Source organism: Trichosurus vulpecula, chromosome 9, assembly GCF_011100635.1.
Source record: "Trichosurus vulpecula isolate mTriVul1 chromosome 9, mTriVul1.pri, whole genome shotgun sequence".
NCBI lineage: Eukaryota > Metazoa > Chordata > Mammalia > Diprotodontia > Phalangeridae > Trichosurus > Trichosurus vulpecula.
In genome coordinates this window covers 198090157-198110885 of record NC_050581.1, presented here as the reverse complement: position 1 = coordinate 198110885, position 20729 = coordinate 198090157, and the positions used below count along the sequence as shown (strand labels likewise).

Sequence of the window (20729 nt, the reverse complement as noted above, 5' to 3'; positions counted from 1 at the left end):
TGCTGGACAAGGCATTTATATTTGAGCCTGGAGGGACTGTGAGCCATTGAAGAATATTGAGTGGGGGGTGACCTGGTCACATCAACACTCTGGAGTCCCTTTGATGGCTGAGTGGAGGGTGAACTGGAGTGGAGAGACACCTGAGGCAGGGAGACCCAGCAGCCACTCCTGTAGTTGTCCTGGTGTGAGGTGATGAGGCCTACACGGGGAGGCCAGGGGCTTTATGAATGGAGAGAATGAGATCCGGGTTCAAATTCTGACTGCTCATCTGTGGGCCTTGGGCAAGTCATCCAACTAGTCTAGACCCCAACTTCCTTATCCATGAAATGGGCGATTTGGACCAAATGCTTTCTAAAACCCTGTCTACCTCAGGGTCTCAGGAGGGCAGGCTTTGGGCTGGCCGGGGTGGGAGGAGGAGGCAGAGTGTGATTCATGCTGAAAGGAGGTGATAGGAAAACAAATATTTTGGAGAAGAAAAAGGCAAAGCTTGTTCAAGGAACTGAGCCCCTTGGACTAAAGGAGAAGGTGCATGTAAGTACTGGGGATAAGCGTGCAGAGGAGATTAGAATGAGCCAGGCTGTTGAGGGCCTTGAATGCCAGGGTAAGGAGGTGGGATTTTCTCTGGGAGGCAATGGAGAACCAGTAGAGGTTCCTGGGTGTAGGCCTGGCATACAGCCTTACTTCATGGAGGTGTGGCAGGGTAGCAAGGTGTGTGTAGGCCGAGGTGTGTAGCAGGTGGTGAGGCCAATGCCGAGAGGCAGCAGGTGGGGGGAAAAGAATGATGGTTCATCTCCTGGTTCTTCCACTTACTGCCTGTATGACCTGGAGTAAGTCACTTAACCCTTCTACCTCAGTTTCCCCATCTGTAAAATGATGTCATGATGGGGTTGGAGTTGATGGCCTCCGAGGTTCCGAGCTAAGCCAGTCTTATGAACCTCTTGCAGTGGACCAAATGAGATGTAACAAGGACCTGAAGTGGTGGTTGTTCTTGTGTCATTTCAGTCCTGTCTGACTCCATGACCCCAATTGGAATTTTCTTGCAAAGATACTGAAGGGGTCTGCTCTTTCCTTCTCCAGCTCATTTGGCAGATGAGGAAACTGAGGCAAACAGGGTGAAGGGACTTGCCCAGGGTCACACATCTAGGAAGTGTCTTAAGACCAGATTTGAACTCAGGTCTGCCTTACTCCAGGCCTAGTGCTGTATCCACTGGGCCACTGAGCTGCCCTTCCCTAAATTGTCAGGAGGGTGACAATAGGAAGGAATGAGAGTCAGTAGACTCACATTTCTCTGCACATTTTATAGATGAGAAAACAGAGGCTGAGTCAGAGAAGGCCACACAGCTGGGGAGTGTCTGAGATGGGTCTGACGCTGAGACTCTGGACAAAGAAGACTATGTAGCTTAGTAACCAGAGGGGATGAGGATGAGTGGAAAGGAAACTGGCCAAAGGTGTTGACCTGGGAGGGGCAGGGAGCCTGGGAGGGCTGGCCCACAGAGAGGACGGGGAGCCTGGGAGGGCTGGCTCCTGTTCAAGGCCAGCGGGAGGTTACTGGCCAGTTTTTAATGGGACTTCTCCTTGGATTCAAGGCTATCAGGGAAGAAATTGAGATTTACAGTTGCAGTTACGAAGGTATCAGGTGAAAACCTGCTTAACGAAGCTGCACGCCCCCACAGTGTGTCGCGTCACCAGGGGGTGATGTCTCACCCATGGCCCCGGTGTTGGAGGGAAGTCAGGCCTGTGGGGTGTATGTGGTCAGGGTTCAGTGCTCACACCAGGAGCAGAGGCCTGCAAGCCCATTCCATGCTCACTGGCTGTTTGACCTTGAGAAAGTCATGTCTTTGAGCCTCAGTTTACCAAGCTGCTAAATGGGAATGTCAGCACCTGTGCTGCCCCTTCACAGCGTGCCTTGAAGGTGTGACAGAAGGTGTCAGGAGTACGAGTGGTTTGTTACCCAAGGAGGACTGAAATCTTTTTGGAGAGACCATTGAACTCTTAGGGAGGAATACAGACTGTGTCCTCCATCCTGACTGGCTTTCTTACAGTTTCGTGCCCTTGAAAACCCAACATCCATCCTGCTGGTGTCTCTCAGGGCACGTGTGCCCTGGCTCCTGTGAGGTGTCATCAGGCACCACGGGGCATTGAGGACTCTTAGAGGAGGGGCCGCTCAGCCTAGGGCCTTGTGGTCCATGTGAAGGCTAAATGCAAATTACCTTTCTGTCCTTCCTTTGCAGATTATTGCCATTCACCCCCAGTTTGTGAGGTTCCATTGGAAGCAGTTTGTAACCGGAGGAAAGAGGGTAAGTGGCCAGGGATGCTTTTGTATCCTAAAATGGAGCATTTGGGGTTTCTCAGTATTTAGTCATGAAGTTTTTAAGTTTTTGTTTTATTGAGTCTTTTTTTCTTAGTAAAACCTTCCTATATTCTGAAGTTTAAAATATTATTTATTAAAACAGTTTCACAAAATATATTTCAGAAGTCATAATAAAGGGAAAAGAAATGACTCTGTGGATGGAAAAAGATTAGTCTCAATGCTTTCCAGTGTTGTTTTCGTGGAGTATGTGGGGAGAAAACAGACGTAACTGATAGTGGTGTGTGCCCTTCATGAAGTGACGTGGCATCCAGGCTACAGCCTGCCTCCCCCGGTGGTCGGATTTCTGGGGGCCCAGCTCTCCAGCCTTGGGGTCACACTCATGGTGTTCCCCCCTGAAAGGGTGACCTTCCTGTAGGGGCCTTCTCTCCTGGGGGCCTCACCTGCCCGTTATTTCGGCAGCATCCGAGTCAGACGTGAGCAGATGTCATGTGGGAAAGGACAGCCTGTATACAGCCTATAGACATCAGGGAAATTCTGAGCGTTCTTCACACTACAGTCATCTTATATCTCTCTGATGTGCCGTCACAGAATTACCAAGAGAAAAAGACTGAGATGCCTCAGCACAATCAGGCATGGTTTCATCTTAGATTTGTGTTGTAATTATGTGCATTTTTATGCATTAATCACAATCTGTGCATTTAAGTGGTAGGCCTCAACACAAAGCCACAACCCTTGAGCTACACACTGTAATAATATCTCTATTTTACCGGTGGGGGAACTGAGGCTCTTAGTTACTTGACTGTGATCACATAGCTCAGAGATACCTGAGGCTTTGAGGCCAGGTCTCCTGTCTCCAGCTGCCTCCCTCTGTAATCCCCTGAATTCTCTTGGGTTTGGCCCATGGGTGGGTGGTCAAGGCTTTCACTTGGAGCCCTGAGAAGACCTGTCCCACAGAGACTAGCTCTGCTTGAGAAGGCAGGCTGTCTGTTGGATGGCCTCCCTGGGTCCCCATCACGGGAGCACACAGACCAGTGTCAGGCCTCAGATTGGAGGCGGCTGTGGTCCATCTCACTGGGAGGCAGGAGAGACAGTTCTGAGCTCCCTGGACATCTGCTGCCTCAGGATACCTGATGAAGGTCACAAGGGCTTTTTAAATGAAGTCGTGTTGCAGTCTGGGAACAAGGATCCTTTGGGAGATTGCTAGCTGATGGAGCACATGGGATTGCGTGTGTGCCCTCTGGTTTAAAGTGCCAGAATTAGGGGGGAAATGAGACAGGATGTTTCTTTTCAGCCAAAAGTACACGAAGGGCATCATTGTCTAAGTAGCTGGGACAACTTTCATTTGTGGTGTAACTTTGCTTCCCTGAGTGGTGGGCTGACTCATATGTGTCCCATGGCAACAGGAGCAGGGTGGAGGCAAGAGAGGGCCATGAGCCCAGCTGCTTGGGCCTCTTCCTCCGTCGGCATCTTCTCTTTCTGTCAAGACACTGGCCGTGCAGCTGTACTCACCTGGGATTGAGAAGGGAGGACTTGGGCCCATCTGACGAAACTTCTGTTGGAGATTTTCAGGGGAGCTTCTTAGCACCCATGTGCCGAGGCTGATAGGTAGGGGTGTAAAGAGATGATTCTGTGTTGTTTTGTTTCCAAACTGAGAAAAGCAGCCGTAGCGGCAGCCTCAGAAAGGGCCCCCGGGCCCAGATCCACAGGAGTGCGAGTGGCCTCAGCAGGTGGTCGGGGCTTAGAGGGGAGCGGGGCGCGTCCTGGCTCCTGTTTGGAGCAGCTGCCACCGATTGAGGTGCATTTTGGTGACTTGCCAGATGTTCTCAGTCAGCAGATTTCACTTGTGCTTTTGGTGCCCTTTACCTTTGAACTCTCTTCATAATAGCAGGGTGGACAACTTTGACAAATTATTAAATTGTCAGGTTGCTGTTTGCGGCAGAGTTCATTTTTAGAAAGCAGATAGTCAGCTCTTAGCCGTGGTGGGGGCTAGGTGACCGGGACAGGCTGCCTTGTAAGCTGTAAAGTGCCTGCTGGGCCCAAATGGGACCTGAGCTTACTGGTTTTACTAACCACTGGCCCACTCTTCGTTTCTGACCAGAACATGAAAGCATTTTAAGTTCTGTAAGGATAAAAATTGTAGTGGAGTCAAAATGTCTTGTATTTCAGTAGCCCCATGATAGGGGCGGCTGGGTGGTGCAGTGGATAGAGTGCTGGGCCTAGAGTCAGGAAGACTCATCTTCCCAACTTCAAATCCAGCCTCAGACACTTATTAGCTGGACAAGTCACTGGGCAAGTCGCTTACTCATTTGCCTCAGTTTCCTCATCTGTAAAATGAGCTGGAGAAGGAAATGACAAACCACTCCAGTATCTCTGCCAAGAAAATCCCAAATAGGGTCACAAAGAGTCGGACCTAACTGAAAACGCCTGAACCATAAAAACAAGCCCCATGATTCTTCTCTTCCTGCACTCAAGTCCTGTTCCAGGCCTCCCTGGAGTGTGAGGGAGAGTCTGGATTTGTGCCAGCTGTCTCAGCGAGAACACAAGCCCTGGCAGAGGCACCAGCACATGCCTGGCATCGACATAGCCTGTTAAGGGTTCCGAGTGAGCCTCCCAGCAGCTCTGAAAAGTAGGCATCCAGCACGACTTTTCCCATTGTATCTGTGAAGGCTCCATGAGGTCTGGCTTTCTCCAGGCCACCCATCTAGTGAAGGTCCAAGGTAGCACCTGAAACCATATCTTCTTGACTTCAGTCCAGTATTTTGTCCACTAGGCCACACTGTCAGACCAGAAGAAGCACAAGAGATTGAGCCCAGCCATGGATGGCATGCACATGCCTGTCATCGGAGGACCAGCTGAGCCAGCTTCTGAGAGGCCCATGACCAGGCCGTTGGCCATGAGGCCCTGACGGCTTTCCACCACAGGCACTCAGGAAGCCCATCCTGTGTGAAGGGCAGGGCTGCAGGGAGGATGCCCACTGCTCCTTCAGCTTTTCCACTCTCCTGCATACGCAGTAAGCTTGGAGAGCGTCATGGGCCGCCAGCCTTCCTCTTTGCTGGGTGTGTTATTAACATTTGCATCCTTCTGGTGGGCCCCATTTAAAGATGTGGTTTCCAAACCCAACTCTAGAGGGCTCAGAAGGCAAGGGGCTTTTCCAATTTCTGGTACGCCTGGCCTATTAAATTTCTAGGATACCAAGCCAGGCTTAACGTATAGAGTCCGGCTGGAAAAAGGGGCCCATCAAAGCAGTGATGCATCAAAGCAGCGATGTATCGGGGCGCAGCCGGTCTGCGGTGGGAGGCCTTTGGTCCTCTCTTCAAGATAAGGAATATCGGCATGAGAAGTACAAGGCGCGGCGGGGTGGGCGGTGAGGCCCCAGGCTGCCTGTGTGGGATGTGGCGGCAGGGAACGTGGCTTTGATCCGAGGCTGAGTCAATAATTGTCGTCATTCATACAGCGCTTTAAAATTTAGGAAGCATTTGATCCTCACAGCCAACCTGTGTGTTAAGTGCCAATTATTGTTATCCCCGTGTAACAGGTGAGGAAACCGAGGCAGACAAGTTCAGTGACTTGTCTGGGATCGCACCGCTAATAGGTGTCTGAGGCTGGATTTGAACTCAGGGCTTCCTGACACCAGGTCCAGTGCTCTGTACGCTGTGGCACCCCCTTGCTACCTTACCTTCTAGCACTAGGTGTATTTTTTTTTCAGTTCCATGAAGAGTGATGGTGTCTAGAATGAGAAAGGCAGTCTTCCTGTGCTTTGACCAGATCTGGAGCATTGGTTCATTTGTGGATGTCACCTTTTAGGAAGGGCCTTCATCAGTCAGGGACACTCCAGAAGAGAAGAACTAGGCTGTTGAGGTTCATCCTGCCGTATTGAGAATTGGGAAAGCACCGGAGGCAGCTTGGGAGACGTGATGACTGTTCTGAAGTATTTGAGGCAGTTCTGTGGGAAAGGCTTTTCACTTGTTCTCTTTGGCTGTGGAAGAAAGAACCGGGAGCATGGGGGAAATTGTAGAGAAATCCACTGGTGTAATGGCTGTCGTCCCCAGCCCCTCCACTGCTGGTGCCGTTGTCCCTGGATGGGCCACCCCATTGATGAGGTTAGAAAAGGCTCCTGTGGGTCATGCAGCACGAAGTGGAGCTGCCGTTTTTCCCACTGCTAGACAACCTCTTCAGTGCAGGAAATTTCTCCAGTCACCTGGCCATCTCCACCGGAGAAACCAAGAGGTCCGGATGTTTAGAACCAGAAGACCTCTCCCCTGGCTAAGGCCGTCCAGCTCCAGGTCACGAACCTGTGCTCAGAGATACGATGAAGAAATCCCCCATAGATAAAAGTCAGCACCTCCTCCAGACTGGCACATGTGACTCTGTCTTCAGGGGGCAAACAGGCACCATTTATCCTTCCTTGGAAATCCTAGGGAGAGTTACATTTCACAGCCCCAGGATGAGGGGATAAACTCTCCGTCTTTTTTCCCTCCTGTCACAGGGTACATTTTTCCATATGCCCAGTTCCAAAAAGGTCTTGGGATTTCTGGGGAGGAGCAGTCACTGCCCCTCCCCATGTAATGGGAACAAAATCCATGTGGCAGAGTTTGCAAAGCCTCCCAGTCATTGGCCAGCTAAAAATTCTCCCAAATCTCCTTCAGCCTGTCCCCAAAACACAGTGCAGGGAGGAGCAGGAGTGCTAGGTCTGCCAGTCAGGGGTCTGATTGTCACTGTTATCCCCAACCCGAACATTATGCAACTTTAACAACAACAAAATAGCACACGATGTTTATCCTAAAAGTGTGTCATTCACGAAGGCAGTGAGCTTATTCTGTTTGTGTCTATTTTCTGAGAGTCCAAGTCAAGTCGGCACATTTACTCATCACCCACCATGTGCCAGACACTTGGCTAAAGGCTGGCGATGCAGTGAAATGCAAAAACATGGTCCCCGTTCTCAAGTGGCTAAATGGAGGAGACAGCTAGGTACCAGCAAGCTCTTTACAGGATAAATTTAAAATAATCAAAATTAACAGCAGGAGGGCACTAACATTCTAACTGCATGCAAAATGCACACTCAAGAGACAAAGTAATACACTTCTAGGTCTGTATCCCAACAAGATCATAAAAAAGAGAAGAGGACCCTCGTGTGCAAAAATACAGCAGCTCTTTTTGTGGTGGCCAAGAATTGGTGTCCATCAGGTGGGGACTGGCTGAACAAGCTGTGGTTTATGAATGTAATGGAATACTACTGTGCCATAAGAAATTGTGAGCAGGCAGACTTCAGAAAATCTTCCATGAACTGATGCCGAGTGAAGTGAGCAGAACCAGGAGAACATGACCAACTCCGATAGACTTAGCTCTTCTCAGCAATGCAGTGATCTAAGACAAGTCCAAAAGACCCATGATGGAAAATGTTATCCACATCTAGAGAAAGACCTATGGAGTCTGAATGCAGGTAGAGGCATATTTTCTTTTTGTTGTCGTTTTTTCTTTTTTCTTTCTTGCGGCTTTGCCCCTTTGTTCTGATTTTTCTTTCCCAACATGACTAATGTGGAGATATGTTTAATATGATTGTGCGTGTGCATGTGTGTGTGTATGTGTGTATGTATATATACATATATATATGTATGTGTGTGTGTATGTATGTATATATATAGACTATGTCAGATTGCATACCGTCTTGGGGAGGGGGGAGAAGGGAAGAGGGAAATTTAGAATTCAAAATCTTACCAAAGTGAATGTTGAAAACTAAAAATAATTAAAATTTTTAAAGAGAGAGAGACAGAGTGTCTCCTCTGAGAGACAGCAAAGATGCTAAGGTCACTGGATCTTAGGTATGTAGGGTGGAATAAAGTAACACAACACTGGAAAGGTATAGCGAGACCAGGCTATGGGCTTTGACTACAAAATAGAAGCTTTGGAGCCTTGGAGCGATGGGGACCTGTTGGAGTTTCTCGAGTGCGAGTGACACGGTCAGGCGTGTGCTTTAAGAATATCACGTTAGCAGCTGGGTGGAGGATGGACTGCAGTGGGGAGAGCCCGAGCAGGCAGACCCCCCGGCAGCCATTGCGGTAACTGAGACGTGAGGGGATGGGGTCTGCACCGGGACGGGGGCAGTGTCAGAAGAGAGAAGAGAGCGTACCCCAGAGGTGTCATGATGGTGAAGTCAGCAGGCCTGGACAGTGTGTTGGGTGTGAGGACAGAAAATGGCACGTGGGTCGACACTTGAGTGACTTGAGGGTAGTGGTGCTCTCTACAGTTACAGGAGACAGGGGAAGGTTGGAGGGAAGGATGAGTTCCATTTTAGACATGTTGGGTTTAAGGTGTCTGTGGGACATTCAGTTCAAAGTGTATGAAAGGCAGTCCAGATGCCAGTGTGGAGGTCAGAGAGTGCTTAGGCCAGGATAGTAATTGACAGATAACAACTGACTCCATGGCTCCTGATGAGATCATGAAGTGGGAAGGAGAAGGAAGGACGGAGCTTTGGGGAACACCCGCCATTAGCAGGTGTGACCTGCATGAAGGTACCCCAAAGGAAAGTGAGGAGAAATGACCAGCCAGGAAGAGAACCAGGACAGAGTCATGTGATAGGAATCTTGAGAGAACAGAGTTTAGGAAGAAGCTGACCAGCAGCGCCTTAGGATACAGAGAGGTCAGCATGGCCGAGCATTGAGAAAAGCCATTCCATTTCAAGTACAAGATTACAAGATCACGGTTAACTTTGGGCAGAGCAGTTTGGTGGAATGAGGAGGTTGGAAGGCAGACTGTAGAGACGAGAGGAAAAGATAGGGGAGGCGTGGATGGTAGAGAGCTGGTGGGGACAGATGGGGCAAATGAGGGGCTTGAGAATGGGGGACACGTGAATGTGTTTGTCTTCCATTTTTTCATTCCTTTGGTTCTGTTTTATAATATCCTGATTTCTCATAAAGTTGCTAGCTTCCACTTGCTCCAATCTAATTTTTAAAGTAGTATTTTCTTCAGTGGTCTTTTGGACCTCCTTTTCCATTTGGCTAATTCTGCCTTTCAAGGCATTCTTCTCCTCATTGGCTTTTTGGAGCTCTTTTGCCATTTGAGTTAGTCTGTTTTTTAATGTGTTGTTTTCTTCAGCGTATTTTTCAGTATTTTTTTGTGTCTCCTTTAGCAAGTCATTAACTTGTTTTTCATGGTTTTCTCGCATCCTTCTCATTTCTCTTCCCAATTTTTCTTCTACTTCTCTAACTTGCTTTTCCAAATCCTTTTTGAGCTCTTCTATGGCCTGGGGCCAGTTCATGCTTTTCTTGGAGGCTTTTGTTGTAGGCTCTATGACTTTGTTAACTTCTTCTGTCTGTATGTTTTGGTCTTCTTTGTCAGCAAAGAAAGAATGCAAAGTCTGAGACTGAATCTGGGTGTGTTTTCGCTGCCTGGCCATATTCCCAACCAACTAACTTGACCCTTGAGTTTTTCAGTGGGGTATGACTGCTTGTAGACTAACGAGTTCTATGTTCCACGTTTGGGGGGGAGGTGCCAGCTCTGTCAGACCCGCACTGCTCCTTCCCCAAGAACTCCCAACCCGAACTGGGCTTAGATCTTCGGTAGGCTGTGCACCCCTGCTCTGATCCGCCACTTAATTCCTCCCACCAGGTGGGCCTGGAGCGGGAAGTAGCAACAGCTGTAGTTGCCCCACCTCCGTTGCCCCCGGGGCTGGAAGCCGAACCACGAACTCCTTCCACTCCCGCAGCTTTTCCCACTAACCTTCTCCGCAGTCTTTGGTGTTTGTGGGTCAAGGGGTCTGGTAACTGCCGCAGCTTACATATTCAGGGCGCTAGGGCCCCCTCCGCCCGGCTTCTGGTCTGGATGGTCCACGCCGCTCAGGCTGGGCTCTGCTTCACTCCGTTCCCAGCTCCCAGCTCCGTGTGGAATAGACCTCACCCAGAGACCATCCAGGCTGTCCTGGGCTGGAGCCCTGCTTCCCTCTGCTGTTCTGTGGGTTCTGCCGTTCTAGAATTGGTTCAGAGCCATTTTTTATAGGTTTTTGGAGGGACTCGTGAATGTGTTTGTAAGCAGGAGAGAAGCAACCAGGAGATGGAGAGAGAGACAGAGACAGACAGACAGACAGACAGGGAGAGGGAGAAAGAGAGAGAGAGAGAGAGAGAGACAGGGAGAGGTGGGGAGGGAGAGAGAGAGAGAGAGAGAGAGAGAAGCGAAGATGAGATGGAATCTTTTGTGCACGGAGAGGGTTTGCCTTAGCAAGGACAAGGGCTACTTCATGTGAAGCATGGGTGACAGAAAGCATCTGAGAGACATCAGATGAGGAGGAGGGAACACAGGGGAGTGCCAGGCAGGTTGCCTTAAGTTTTTTCACAGAATATGAGATAGGTTCTCAGCTGAGAGGATGGGGGGGTCGGGAGGCTCGAGGAGGACCCCCACCCCTGTGGCAGTGAGGAGTGGGACAGGGCATCAGATGAGGAAGTGTAGAAGGCTGGCACTGCAACATGTGGGATGGTAGACATCGTGTGATATCTGTAACGTCGATGGTTCATTCAGCAGCAGGCAAGTTGGAGTGAAGGAGGTGAGTTGCGGGGAGTAATCAAAGGCCTGGCCAGGCGTGATGGGCTTTAGGATGAGGGGGCAGCACAGGAATCAAGATGGAGAACAGAGGCGGGTGTAGCCAGTGCAGGAGCTGGTCTGGGTAAGAATTGAGGGGCAGAGGGATTTGTGAGCTCAGTAAGCCACAGTTTTACTCTTTCCAGGGAGCAGCTACTGTCCGTATCAGCATTGCCAGAAAAATGGAGGTCCCCCAGCCTCATTTTCTCTCCCAGCCACCTTCTCCTTTTCAAGATCATGCCATTCAGATCCTGCTTGGCAGCAAGCCGTTGTTGTAAGGCAGGGCTAACCACGACCTGGTTGGATACCGATAGACAAAGACGACTTTTGAGTCACATGACTAACTAGACAGAGGACTAGGTATTTTCTCTGGTTCTCATAAATCTCCAGGCTCTCCAAAATAGGAGTTGGAAGATACCTTAAAGGACATTTTGCTTCATTCTCTTGTTTAACAGTTGAGGAAACTGAGATAGAACGACTAAGACAACAGACCATAGTTCTAGAGATTGAAAGGACTTCAGAGGCCGTCCAGCCCACCCCTTCAGTTTGCAGCTGAGGAGCCTGATTTACGGGGAGAGTAAGTTCCTTGCCGAAGATCACAGAACTCAGGCTCGAGATCCAGCACTCTTTCTGCCCGCACAACTCATCCGTCATTGCTCTGGTAGGGGCTAACTCTGAGTGATGGTGTCAGTCCTACCATTGTTCTCGGTCTAGGTTTCGATTGTGCCAAAGCTTGCTTGCAGTGAGCCACCAGTGTGACTTTGGAAATATGTTTGTCATTCAGATTAAAAAAAAAAGTACAAAGTATTTGACTTACAGTTAAGACTGAAACTGGGTAGATATGCTTGCTGGAAAAACAACCTTGGACTGGGAGGAGGACCCAGAAGAATTAGTCCCAAGTGTAACGTGCCGGTGTGGCTTAGAGATGCAGCCCACTTGCAGCCTGGGACCCAGTGGCGGCATTGAAGCAGGAAGCGAATCAGTGGCACTTAGCTACCGGAGGCTGCTTCTGCCTCTCTCAGGGATGTCTCCTCTGCCCCCCAGGAGCCTCTTTCTTTCTTCCTCCTTCCTCTGTCAGACTCGGCATTTCTCCAATAAGAACCCTGTTTGTCTTGATTCTCTTACAAGCTTTTGTGGACTTGAGTTTTTCTTCCTATGACAGTTCTTCTCCTTCGTTGCATGCCTTCTTTCGGGTCATTTTGGCAGCAGCTTAAGCCTTGTTTGTTTCTTGTGCTTTTTATTTCCATTCTTTTTCCTGTACTTTAACCCACACTTCTTCCTGGTGCGGGCCTTCATCTCCAGTCTCTCCTGGCCTGGCTTTGCTCTTGCTCCTCTACCTCCTCCCATGTTTTCTCCTTCTTCCAGTCGCTTGCTCCTTCCTGTATCCCCTGCTGCCAGCTGGTACTCTTCCCTGAGCTGGCACAGCTGCTTTTCACCCCCTTGCCTGGCTTAGAGCAGCGGAGATGCCTTTAGGAAGTCTGAAGGAGCCAGGGCCATATTCAGATACTTAAGGATCAGAAGAGGAGCCAGCCATGCTCCTCCATTTCCCCTCTTCAAGAGGAGTGGGGTGGGGTGTGTGTGTGTAGGTGTGGGGAGGGGGCCACCCCAGCTTTATTATAGCCCGGTACTAATCCTGCAGGGAGCATCTTAAGGGCTGCCCCATCGTGTCCAGGCGTTGACTAGATTTACCATCACACAGGGTCCGGGGGAGGAACAAAGTCCATTATGGAGCAAGGGTGGGAGCGGGTACCTCGGCTGCTCCTGGTGAAACAGCAGTCCTGTGAGCGCTGACTGCCAGAAGGTGGATTTACAGGAAATCAAGTCCTGAAATACTTTCTCCAACAACAACAACAAGGAAAAGTGTCCTCTTGGAAGCCGCTTTTCCTTTCTCTGTACTTAGCTCCCACTGAGTTTAAATTGCTCTCAGCATTGTGATAATGGCAATTCGATATTACAGAGATGGGGAAGATGAACCAAATAAATTAACCAGCTGCTTTTAAGGAAATAACACTCAGTGGCTTCCCCTCGAAAATGCTTTGTAGAGCATTCAGGCCTGCTCTGTTGGGCTCTCACAGGCTCTTTGGCAAGAAGAAAGACACAGATTTTATTAAATATCAGTAGAAACCCAGGCACATTCATCACATCATTAAATTAGGGGAACGTTTGTAAGGCACGCACTCTGCGCAGCTGGAACGTGTGCGTTTCTCCTGGCCCCTTTGCCTTTCAGGCCTGCGCCAGTTGAAATCCCCAGGTATTCGGATGCACAGGTTGGTGAAGTTGCTCTTCTGCTCAGGTAGCGCTTCCATCTCCTATAGCATGTGGTCCAGATGATGTTTGGCCGTGGTAGGCCTGCTTGGAGGGTTATTTGTTTTGTTTTGTCTTAGTTTGAGGGGTTTAGACATTTGGAAAGTGACCAGGCAGCAGCGTGAGTGAGTGAGAGGTGAATTAGAGAGGCTGTGCATCATGCAGCTTTCATTTGTGACCTAGCACAGTTCTGGATCTGTGGACAAACAAGAGGCTGAGCTGTGGAGCAGCTGATCCAAGGGGAGCTGACCCCTGAGCCGCATCAGTGCCTGGGCTGCATCGCACACCCCGTTGCACTAGCCCATGTAGGCTCATTCAGCCTGTGCTGTAGCCGTCCCCTTCCCACAGTGGTGCAGCCCAGTGCCCCCCAGGTGTCTTAGGGGAGTCTCTGCCTGCACGTGGTACCAGGCTCCATGGTCCCTGTGATGCCCATACTGGTTTAGGAAAATTTCCTATCAATGTGCTAAACTCATGGGTCACAGCGAAACATGGTTTTTGAGCTGAAAGAAACCCTGGAAAGTCATTTTACAGGGAGGAAAGCAGCCAGGGCTCCCCGAAGTTGAGTGCCTTGTCCATGGCCCCACTTAGCTAGTGACTGACCCAGCACCAAACCCCAGGGCTCGTGGCCCACAGGCTGGGGCTCCTTCTCTTCTGCCAGGAGACCTCCTTGGTTTAATAAGTGTAAACAGAAATCAATATTTGTCAGTTAACTACATTTGCTTTCTGCCATACAGTTTTGAAATGACTGACATAAGTGCCAGTCTGCCCAGAAAAGAACTTTGACAGCAGGGAGACTAAGAGGTCAATTATATTCAGATTACAAAAAGATTCCATTAGCTGCTTGAGAGAGGCTGGGGGAGGCAGGGGCTTCAACCTGAAGTCTTGGGAACTGCCATTGATTGACAGTGATCAGAACACAGGAGCATCTTGGAAATTGTTGTGGGAAGTTTTGTTCAGTTTACAAAATTGATTGACATGAAGCTTTTTGAGAACGACTCACCAGAATAAAGTGAGCTACAGTGTACTTCTCATAGAAATATCAGAGCATGAAAGGGAAAAGACTTCTTTGTCTCCCTAACCCGGGCCAGGGGCTACCCAGGGTTTTGGGGTTGGTGATGGGGCTGCTTGAGAGATTAGGATAATATCTGGGACTGGCCAGTTCATGACTCTTTTCCTTCTCCAGATGCCCTCTGGTGGAAGCACAGACAAGTGGTGAATTGACCAAAATGTGTGTAGCCCAGGATTGCAGACAGCAGCCAGAGTACCCGTGTCCACCCCCTTGGGTAGGGACCCAGCCTGAGATTTTACTGATAAGAGGGAAGTCCTTGTGAATGACCCTTTTCTGTAACTTAGGGTCTTAGAGAGTCATGCCTAGGTAGCAGAGGAGGGATGGGAACCCTGATGCCCAGCTGTCTTTGCAGCCCCTTCCCACTCATATCACCGGCACTGTCAAAGCAGTGAACAATAACACAGCGCTTCTGCTGGGAAGTTGTATTTTCATGCTCAATAATCTGCCTCTAGGAGCTTTGTTAGGGCCCTGAAGTCTGGAGGAAAATTGGGCCACTGGACACTCCAGTTTCAGGATGCTGTTCCCCTGGTGTAATCACTTGAGTGAAATCAGTGATCTGATTGACAACCCTGAGACACTGGTACTTTGTAATTCTCCCTGAAGCTTCAAGCTTGTCCACAGCTGCCTCTGTCCCATGTGAACTTCCCCACGGACGGTCAGCGCAGTGCTGCTGCGACCCTTATGTTTTCACTTTGTCCCTTCCCACTCTCTTATTCGAGCCAGATCTCAGAAGCCCACCAGATGGCAGGCAGGACAAAGAAGAAAAAGAAATCTCCAACTCCTTAGTTAAAACGGGGAGATTGTGCCTAGTTGGACACTTACAAAGAGACGGTTTGGTTCCTAGGTCATAGCTGTGTTCACAAGCTGTCCCCTCGATTCTTAGCCCTCCTGTGGCCTGTTGTGTCCACTCAGTCAATCAGCAGGCATTTGTCTTTGTGCTGCAGATACAGACAAATGAAACATGTTTGCAATTATGCTGCATATATACATCTGCATGTGAACATCTGCATCCGTATCAACGTACGTATATGGACTTGTGCCCCCACCCCCTTTATAATGTAAGTACTTTATGATTGACGATGTACTTGTGTCCCCAGTGCCCAGCACCGTGCCTGGCAGATATGCAAGTCCTTAACAAATGCTCATGGATTGACTGAAACAGGCCTTCTTTGAATGTGCTGCAGGAAGCCGGTGACTGTTCAAAGCTCCAGACTCCCGTTTTCACTCAGCTCTTTGAGAAAGCCGTCACAACCAGCGCCGTCTGCTCCCCTCCCTCTCTTCGGAATCTCTGCAGTTTGGCTTCAGTCTCACTCAGCTGAAACTCTTCTCTCCAGAGTTAAGAACGATCTCTGCCCTGGGAAATCCAGTAACCTTTTTTCAGTCACCATCTTTCTTGAGGCCTCTGCAGTCTCTGACACTGTCCATCCTCCTCTTCCTGGATGGTCTTGTTCCCTCCTGGTTCTCCTCCTCTCTGACTGCTCCTTCTCAGATGCCTTAACTCTGTGTTCATCCAGGTCAGGCACCTCCCCTGCTAGGTGTTCTTTCTGCTCAGTCCTCGTCCCTTTTCTCTTCCCCCTCCGTGCTTCCTGATCTTACCTACTCCCATGGGTCCAGTCATCATCTCCATGAAGAGCCTTCCCAGGTTGACAGATCTAGCCCCAGGCTCTTTCCTGAGCTCTCCCTGCTTCTCCTTTCCAACATCTCTAACTGGATCTCTCCTCTCTTCCCCACTGTCCCTTTCTTATCAAGAGCACCGCCATCCTGGCGGTCGTGCAGGCTCAAAACCTTAGAGCCCTCCTTGACCGCTTCCTCTTACACACCCACATCTGCAGTCTGTCGCCAGATCCTGTGATTTCTATCGTGTCACCTTCTCTTCACGTGCAGGGCCGGCCCAACATAGGCCGCCTTCTCTCCACACAGGCTGGCCCAGCACAGGCCTCTGTTCCTGCTGCTTGGGATCCTTGCGCTTGCCGTCTAGTTGGTTTCTTTGCTTGAGGTCTCTCCCTCCACTCCGTCCTCAGCTCAGCCGCTAAAGTGACTTTAAGTACAGGTCCAACCCCCTCCACAGTAAGCTTCCATGGCTCCCTGACACCTCCTGGGTCAAACATGAAACCTCTGGCCCTTAAAGCCTGTCCCCCGTTGGCCCCTTTCTCCTTTTCCAGGCTTCTTACGCTTGTTCACTTCCCTCGTGCTCCAGCTCCCCCCTCACTCTGTCTCAGAACTCTGCCTTTTTCTGGGCTGTGGCTCATGCCTAAAATGCTTACCTCCTCACCTCGGCCTCTGTCATCTCTGGTTTCCCCCTCTGGACACAGCTCTGATCCTGCCTCCTTCTGAATCGCCTCATTCCCCCTGCTCTTCTCCTGTCTCCTATTTGACACACTTAGATATTCTCGTTCGTTTTATAATTATCTGTGCGGATCTCAATCCCCCTCCTGAACTGAAGCACGAGTGGGCCTTTGGCCCATGGAACTCAGGGAGTGTCTTGGGTTCCCTCTAACATGGCAGTGGGATGATGCAAGATTTCTGCCCCGCCCCCCCGGGGTCTCCAGAAGGAAGACACGACCTCTCTACATGGCATGTGAGGGCTGCCACCACAGGCTGATTTGGATCTTTTAAGATGGCCTCACAGTGTTGTCTTTTGAGTGATGAAGCAGCTGGTCCCATGGAGTCTGCAGTCAGTGCCATCTACGGTCACCTACTCTATGTGTGAACCTCATTCCATGGACTCTCCGAGTGAGGAGCAGAAGGCTCATTCTCACTCCTCCTCCTGCCCCTTCTGACCTGGGAGGAGATCCCAGGAACCACCTGCACGTTCCTTTGTCCAGGCCGTCCGCAAGGCCTGCTGTCCGCATTGGGAGGCCCGCCATCTAGAGCTGCCTCGCCTTGCTGCCAGCCCGCTGTGACCTTTCTCTTTAAAATCTTCACACTCTCAGGAAGCCGCAGCCGCTCTCAGAGATGCCAGTACACGCTTCGTTGTCAGCCAAAGGAGCTGGGCCTGAACATCCCTTGGTCGGGTCAGTGAAGGTCCGTGGGCTCTTCTTTCCCTGTTCTGTCTGGGGCAAGGGGGTCATTGTCGCTGCAGAAATGATGGGGTTCTGATACAAAATAAATGAGTCATTATGTGTGGAGCTTCCCCTCCTACAAGTCTTTCTGGTATCAGGCAGGAAAATGGTTTCCATGAATCTTTGTATTTTGGTGCCATCTTGTGGCCTCACGTGGTAGAGCCTTCAGAGCCATTGAAGATGTCCATCCGGCCAGCTTGGAGGAATGACAGGGGGCATTGCGTTACACAGGAATTCTCTCTTTGGGGCGGAGGGCATAAGGAGGAACGCTAAGGCTCTTTGCGAATAGATTTCTGCTGCTTCCATTTGGTGTGCTCTTGGTCTCTTGTGTCGATTGTCTCCCCAACATTCCAACCTCAAGAAGAACCTTAAAAAGATTAAAGTTACGGAGTGAAAATATGATGATGATGGTGGTGGTGGCGGCTAGCTTTGCCACAGCTCTTTGTTTGCTTTACAGGTGTTATTTAATGTTCACAATACTCCTGAGATGTGGGTGCCCTGCCCCCTCCCCCCCCCCCCGTTTATTTATGAGGAAGCTGAAGCAAACGGGTTCAGTGACTTGCCCGGGGTCACACACCTAGGAAGAGTCTGAGGTCAAATTCGAACTCGGGTCTTCCTGACTCCAGATGTGGCACTCTATCCACTGTGCCACCTAGCGTCTGTATTGGTCAGGGGTGTGGAAGAAAGTTCCTCGTTTTGGTTAGTTGGATTTTTGTAGCCGTACAGTGTATTTTTGGTCCCAACCTGTGGCTTCGTGATTATAAGGGGCTAACCCCCGTGTTAAAAGTCTTTGATGCTGATAGCGACCCACGTGTGACCTTGGCCTAGGGCCCCTGAGATGAGGACCGCAGACCTCATGTTGAAAGGGACCGTAGGGTCATTAGGCTTCGAGCCCCTTCCTATTTCTAACAGACAAGCAGGCAGCATCGTTGAGAGGCTCTGACTTTTCCGTGTCCACACCCCTGTTAGTTTGCCCTAAAGGAAGCACTTGAACTCAGGTCTTCCCGACTCTGCCCGCCGTGCCGTTTGTCCACAAGCGTGCCGAGCCGAGCCGTCCACCAGTTGACTTTGCCTTCATGCGTCACTTCTTCATTTTTGTGGCATTTCTCCGCAGTTGGTGTTGTTTGAGCGATCTTGGATGAGCAGGTGGAAGTCTTCCGTTTTGCACGAAGGAGAAGGAAACATAAGAAACGTGAAGTGGAAGGGAAATTTAATCGCTTGGGCCAACAATATGGTAAGTGGCGCTCCCGGCCTGCTGTGAGAACAACGTAGTCGTGTTCCCGTTGTGTGGAGTGGAGAAGAGGTTCCTGGCATCTGAAGACGCAGCAGACCTATAGGTGACGTGTCAGCCCATCCTGGGACAAGCCTGAGGTGAAAATGAAAGGTGGTCTGAGGAATGTAAACCAGGCATTGGTCCGGGGGCCTGGGCAATGAACGTTTGCCGCTAGGCCAAGGCAGGCAGCCCCTGGGGCACAGATTGGGACAGAGCCCAAACCTGAGCTGGGGGGCGAGTCTTGCGCTCCCGTGGGATCACTGCTGGGGGTTTGCTGAGGGACTGAAGGTCGGTTTGCTACGTTATCTACTTTGGTGGTTTTCTATGATGCGAGGCCTAGTGCCCTTTCAGAAAGCCTTCAGCTCCACTGTGGTGCTGACCAACCCGAGTCCTCAGCCCAGGCCATCGCTGCCCTTTGCCTCCTGGGCCGGATGCGAAGAGACAAGAGCCTTTTTAGCCTTTGAGAGGCCTCTTTCTTCCCGGCCTCCTTGCATTTTTCTGCTTTTGATAGAGGCTGCTTTCTGTTGTTACTTTTTGTTCTCCAGTTGTAATAAGAAGGGTTTTTGTTCATTTTGCTTTTATTTAAGAATGCAAACTGCCTTCTCCTAGGAGAAAAAAATATCTTTGGGGCATTATCTGGCCACCTCTCATGTGAGAAGTACAGAGGCTGATGTCTCTGCCCCCTCCCTGTCCCTCTCCTCCCACTTTCATTTTTACAGGAGTCATTTTATCTATGTGTTCCCACTGATATAATTTTCTGGGAAGAGAAAGATCAGATGAAAGAAAAAAGTCCACTGTGAACTTGTGCGCAGACCCACAAGCATAGTCTTCCCTTTGGAGCCCCAAAGCGGGCTTTTAGTAATGGGGAAGGGGAAGGACTGATATGAGGCCCCTGAGAGTCTGGAATAGAAAGTGAGCCATGGGGGTAGAATATGTGTGGGGCCATGTCTGGGGAGAGGGGGGCCCACATTATGGGACTGGATGACTAGGGACATTGGCAGAGGTCAGGCTGCTTCACTGAATCCAGGAGAGCCCTGGGGCCTGGGCAGCAAGGCTCAAGCACAAAGTGTTCATGCTCTTCTCTGGGAATCGTCCCAGGATGGTGGTGGCTTCCCCCTGCCTGGTCACTCAGCTGCGACCTACAGCTTAGACCCCTTTAGCGGACTCCTGGCCTTGGTGGGCTGTGTGGTATCCCCAGTGGAGAAGTCATAGCTTCCAGGGACAGTGCTCCCTGGTTCTTGTGGCCTCTCTTCCATTGCCTCCTGGGGATTGGAGCTCTCCAAGTCAACATTTCTCTTCTTCGTACTATTATTGGTGGGAAAGGGTAAGAATCTGTCAGTGTAGAGCAGGTGTCGAGCCATTGAAGTGGGAGCCTGGGCACATGGTGAGCTGGCAATCCTGGTGCCAAAGTCGTGGAGCACCCCCAGCGCCAAGGTCGTGGAGCTCCCCCAGCATCATGACTTGGCCTCGGTTGGCAGAGGAGCTTCCTGGGGGCAGGCTTGGGGCGGCCAGTCAGTCCACATTTCAGGGAGTGCAGCATTAGGTGAGTCCTCCCCAGCCGCAGGCCCTGGGAGGGTGGGGAGTGGTAACTGTGGCTCTGTTTCCTTTTCCAGGGTGTAAAGATCGTTGATGTCATATCCAAGCAGAGAATCACCAATGTGCCCCGAGATGACATCAGCCTTCGCCCCGACATGTATCCTTGTAGCCTGTGCTGGAAGGATCAGGTCACTCTCATCATTGGCTGGGGCACCTCAGTCAAGGTACAGATTCATCTCCACCTTGGTCTTGCAGACCCTGTAGGAGAGGCCCCGGGGAGGCAGAGGGGCTCTGTGGAGCTGGGGGGCAAGTTCCTTCTGAAAGAACAGCTTCAGCCACGTGATTGTGGTAGACTGGTCTTTGCAATGACAGTCTATCTGGGGCTCAGGGTTCTACATGTGCAGGGCAGCACAGCTGGTATGTGTAGTTCTGAGTAGTAAGAGATTTTAAAATCTTCAGTTGATAGTACTTTCCCTTTCTCTGTCTGCTTCTCCCCTGCTTCCCTTCCCTTTCTGTCTTAGTTCATCAGAGTTCTTGGGGCCAGGGGTAAAAATGATGGAAATCACATCAGTGCCCTTTCTACTTGTATTGTTGGCAGCTTTGATA

General features: G+C 50.4%; 1 protein-coding gene across 2 annotated transcripts in view; it reads left to right on the top strand.

Annotated features, from left to right (window-relative positions):
• The window catches only part of VPS41 (VPS41 subunit of HOPS complex), a 195271-nt gene that overhangs the window by 109296 nt on the left and 65246 nt on the right, over window positions 1-20729 (top strand). For both annotated transcript variants that reach the window (XM_036738085.1, XM_036738086.1), the window contains 3 exons: window positions 2232-2297; window positions 18429-18548; window positions 20201-20347. In XM_036738085.1, coding sequence (XP_036593980.1) covers window positions 2232-2297; window positions 18429-18548; window positions 20201-20347 — 333 coding nt within the window. The remainder of the gene's footprint in view (window positions 1-2231; window positions 2298-18428; window positions 18549-20200; window positions 20348-20729) is intronic.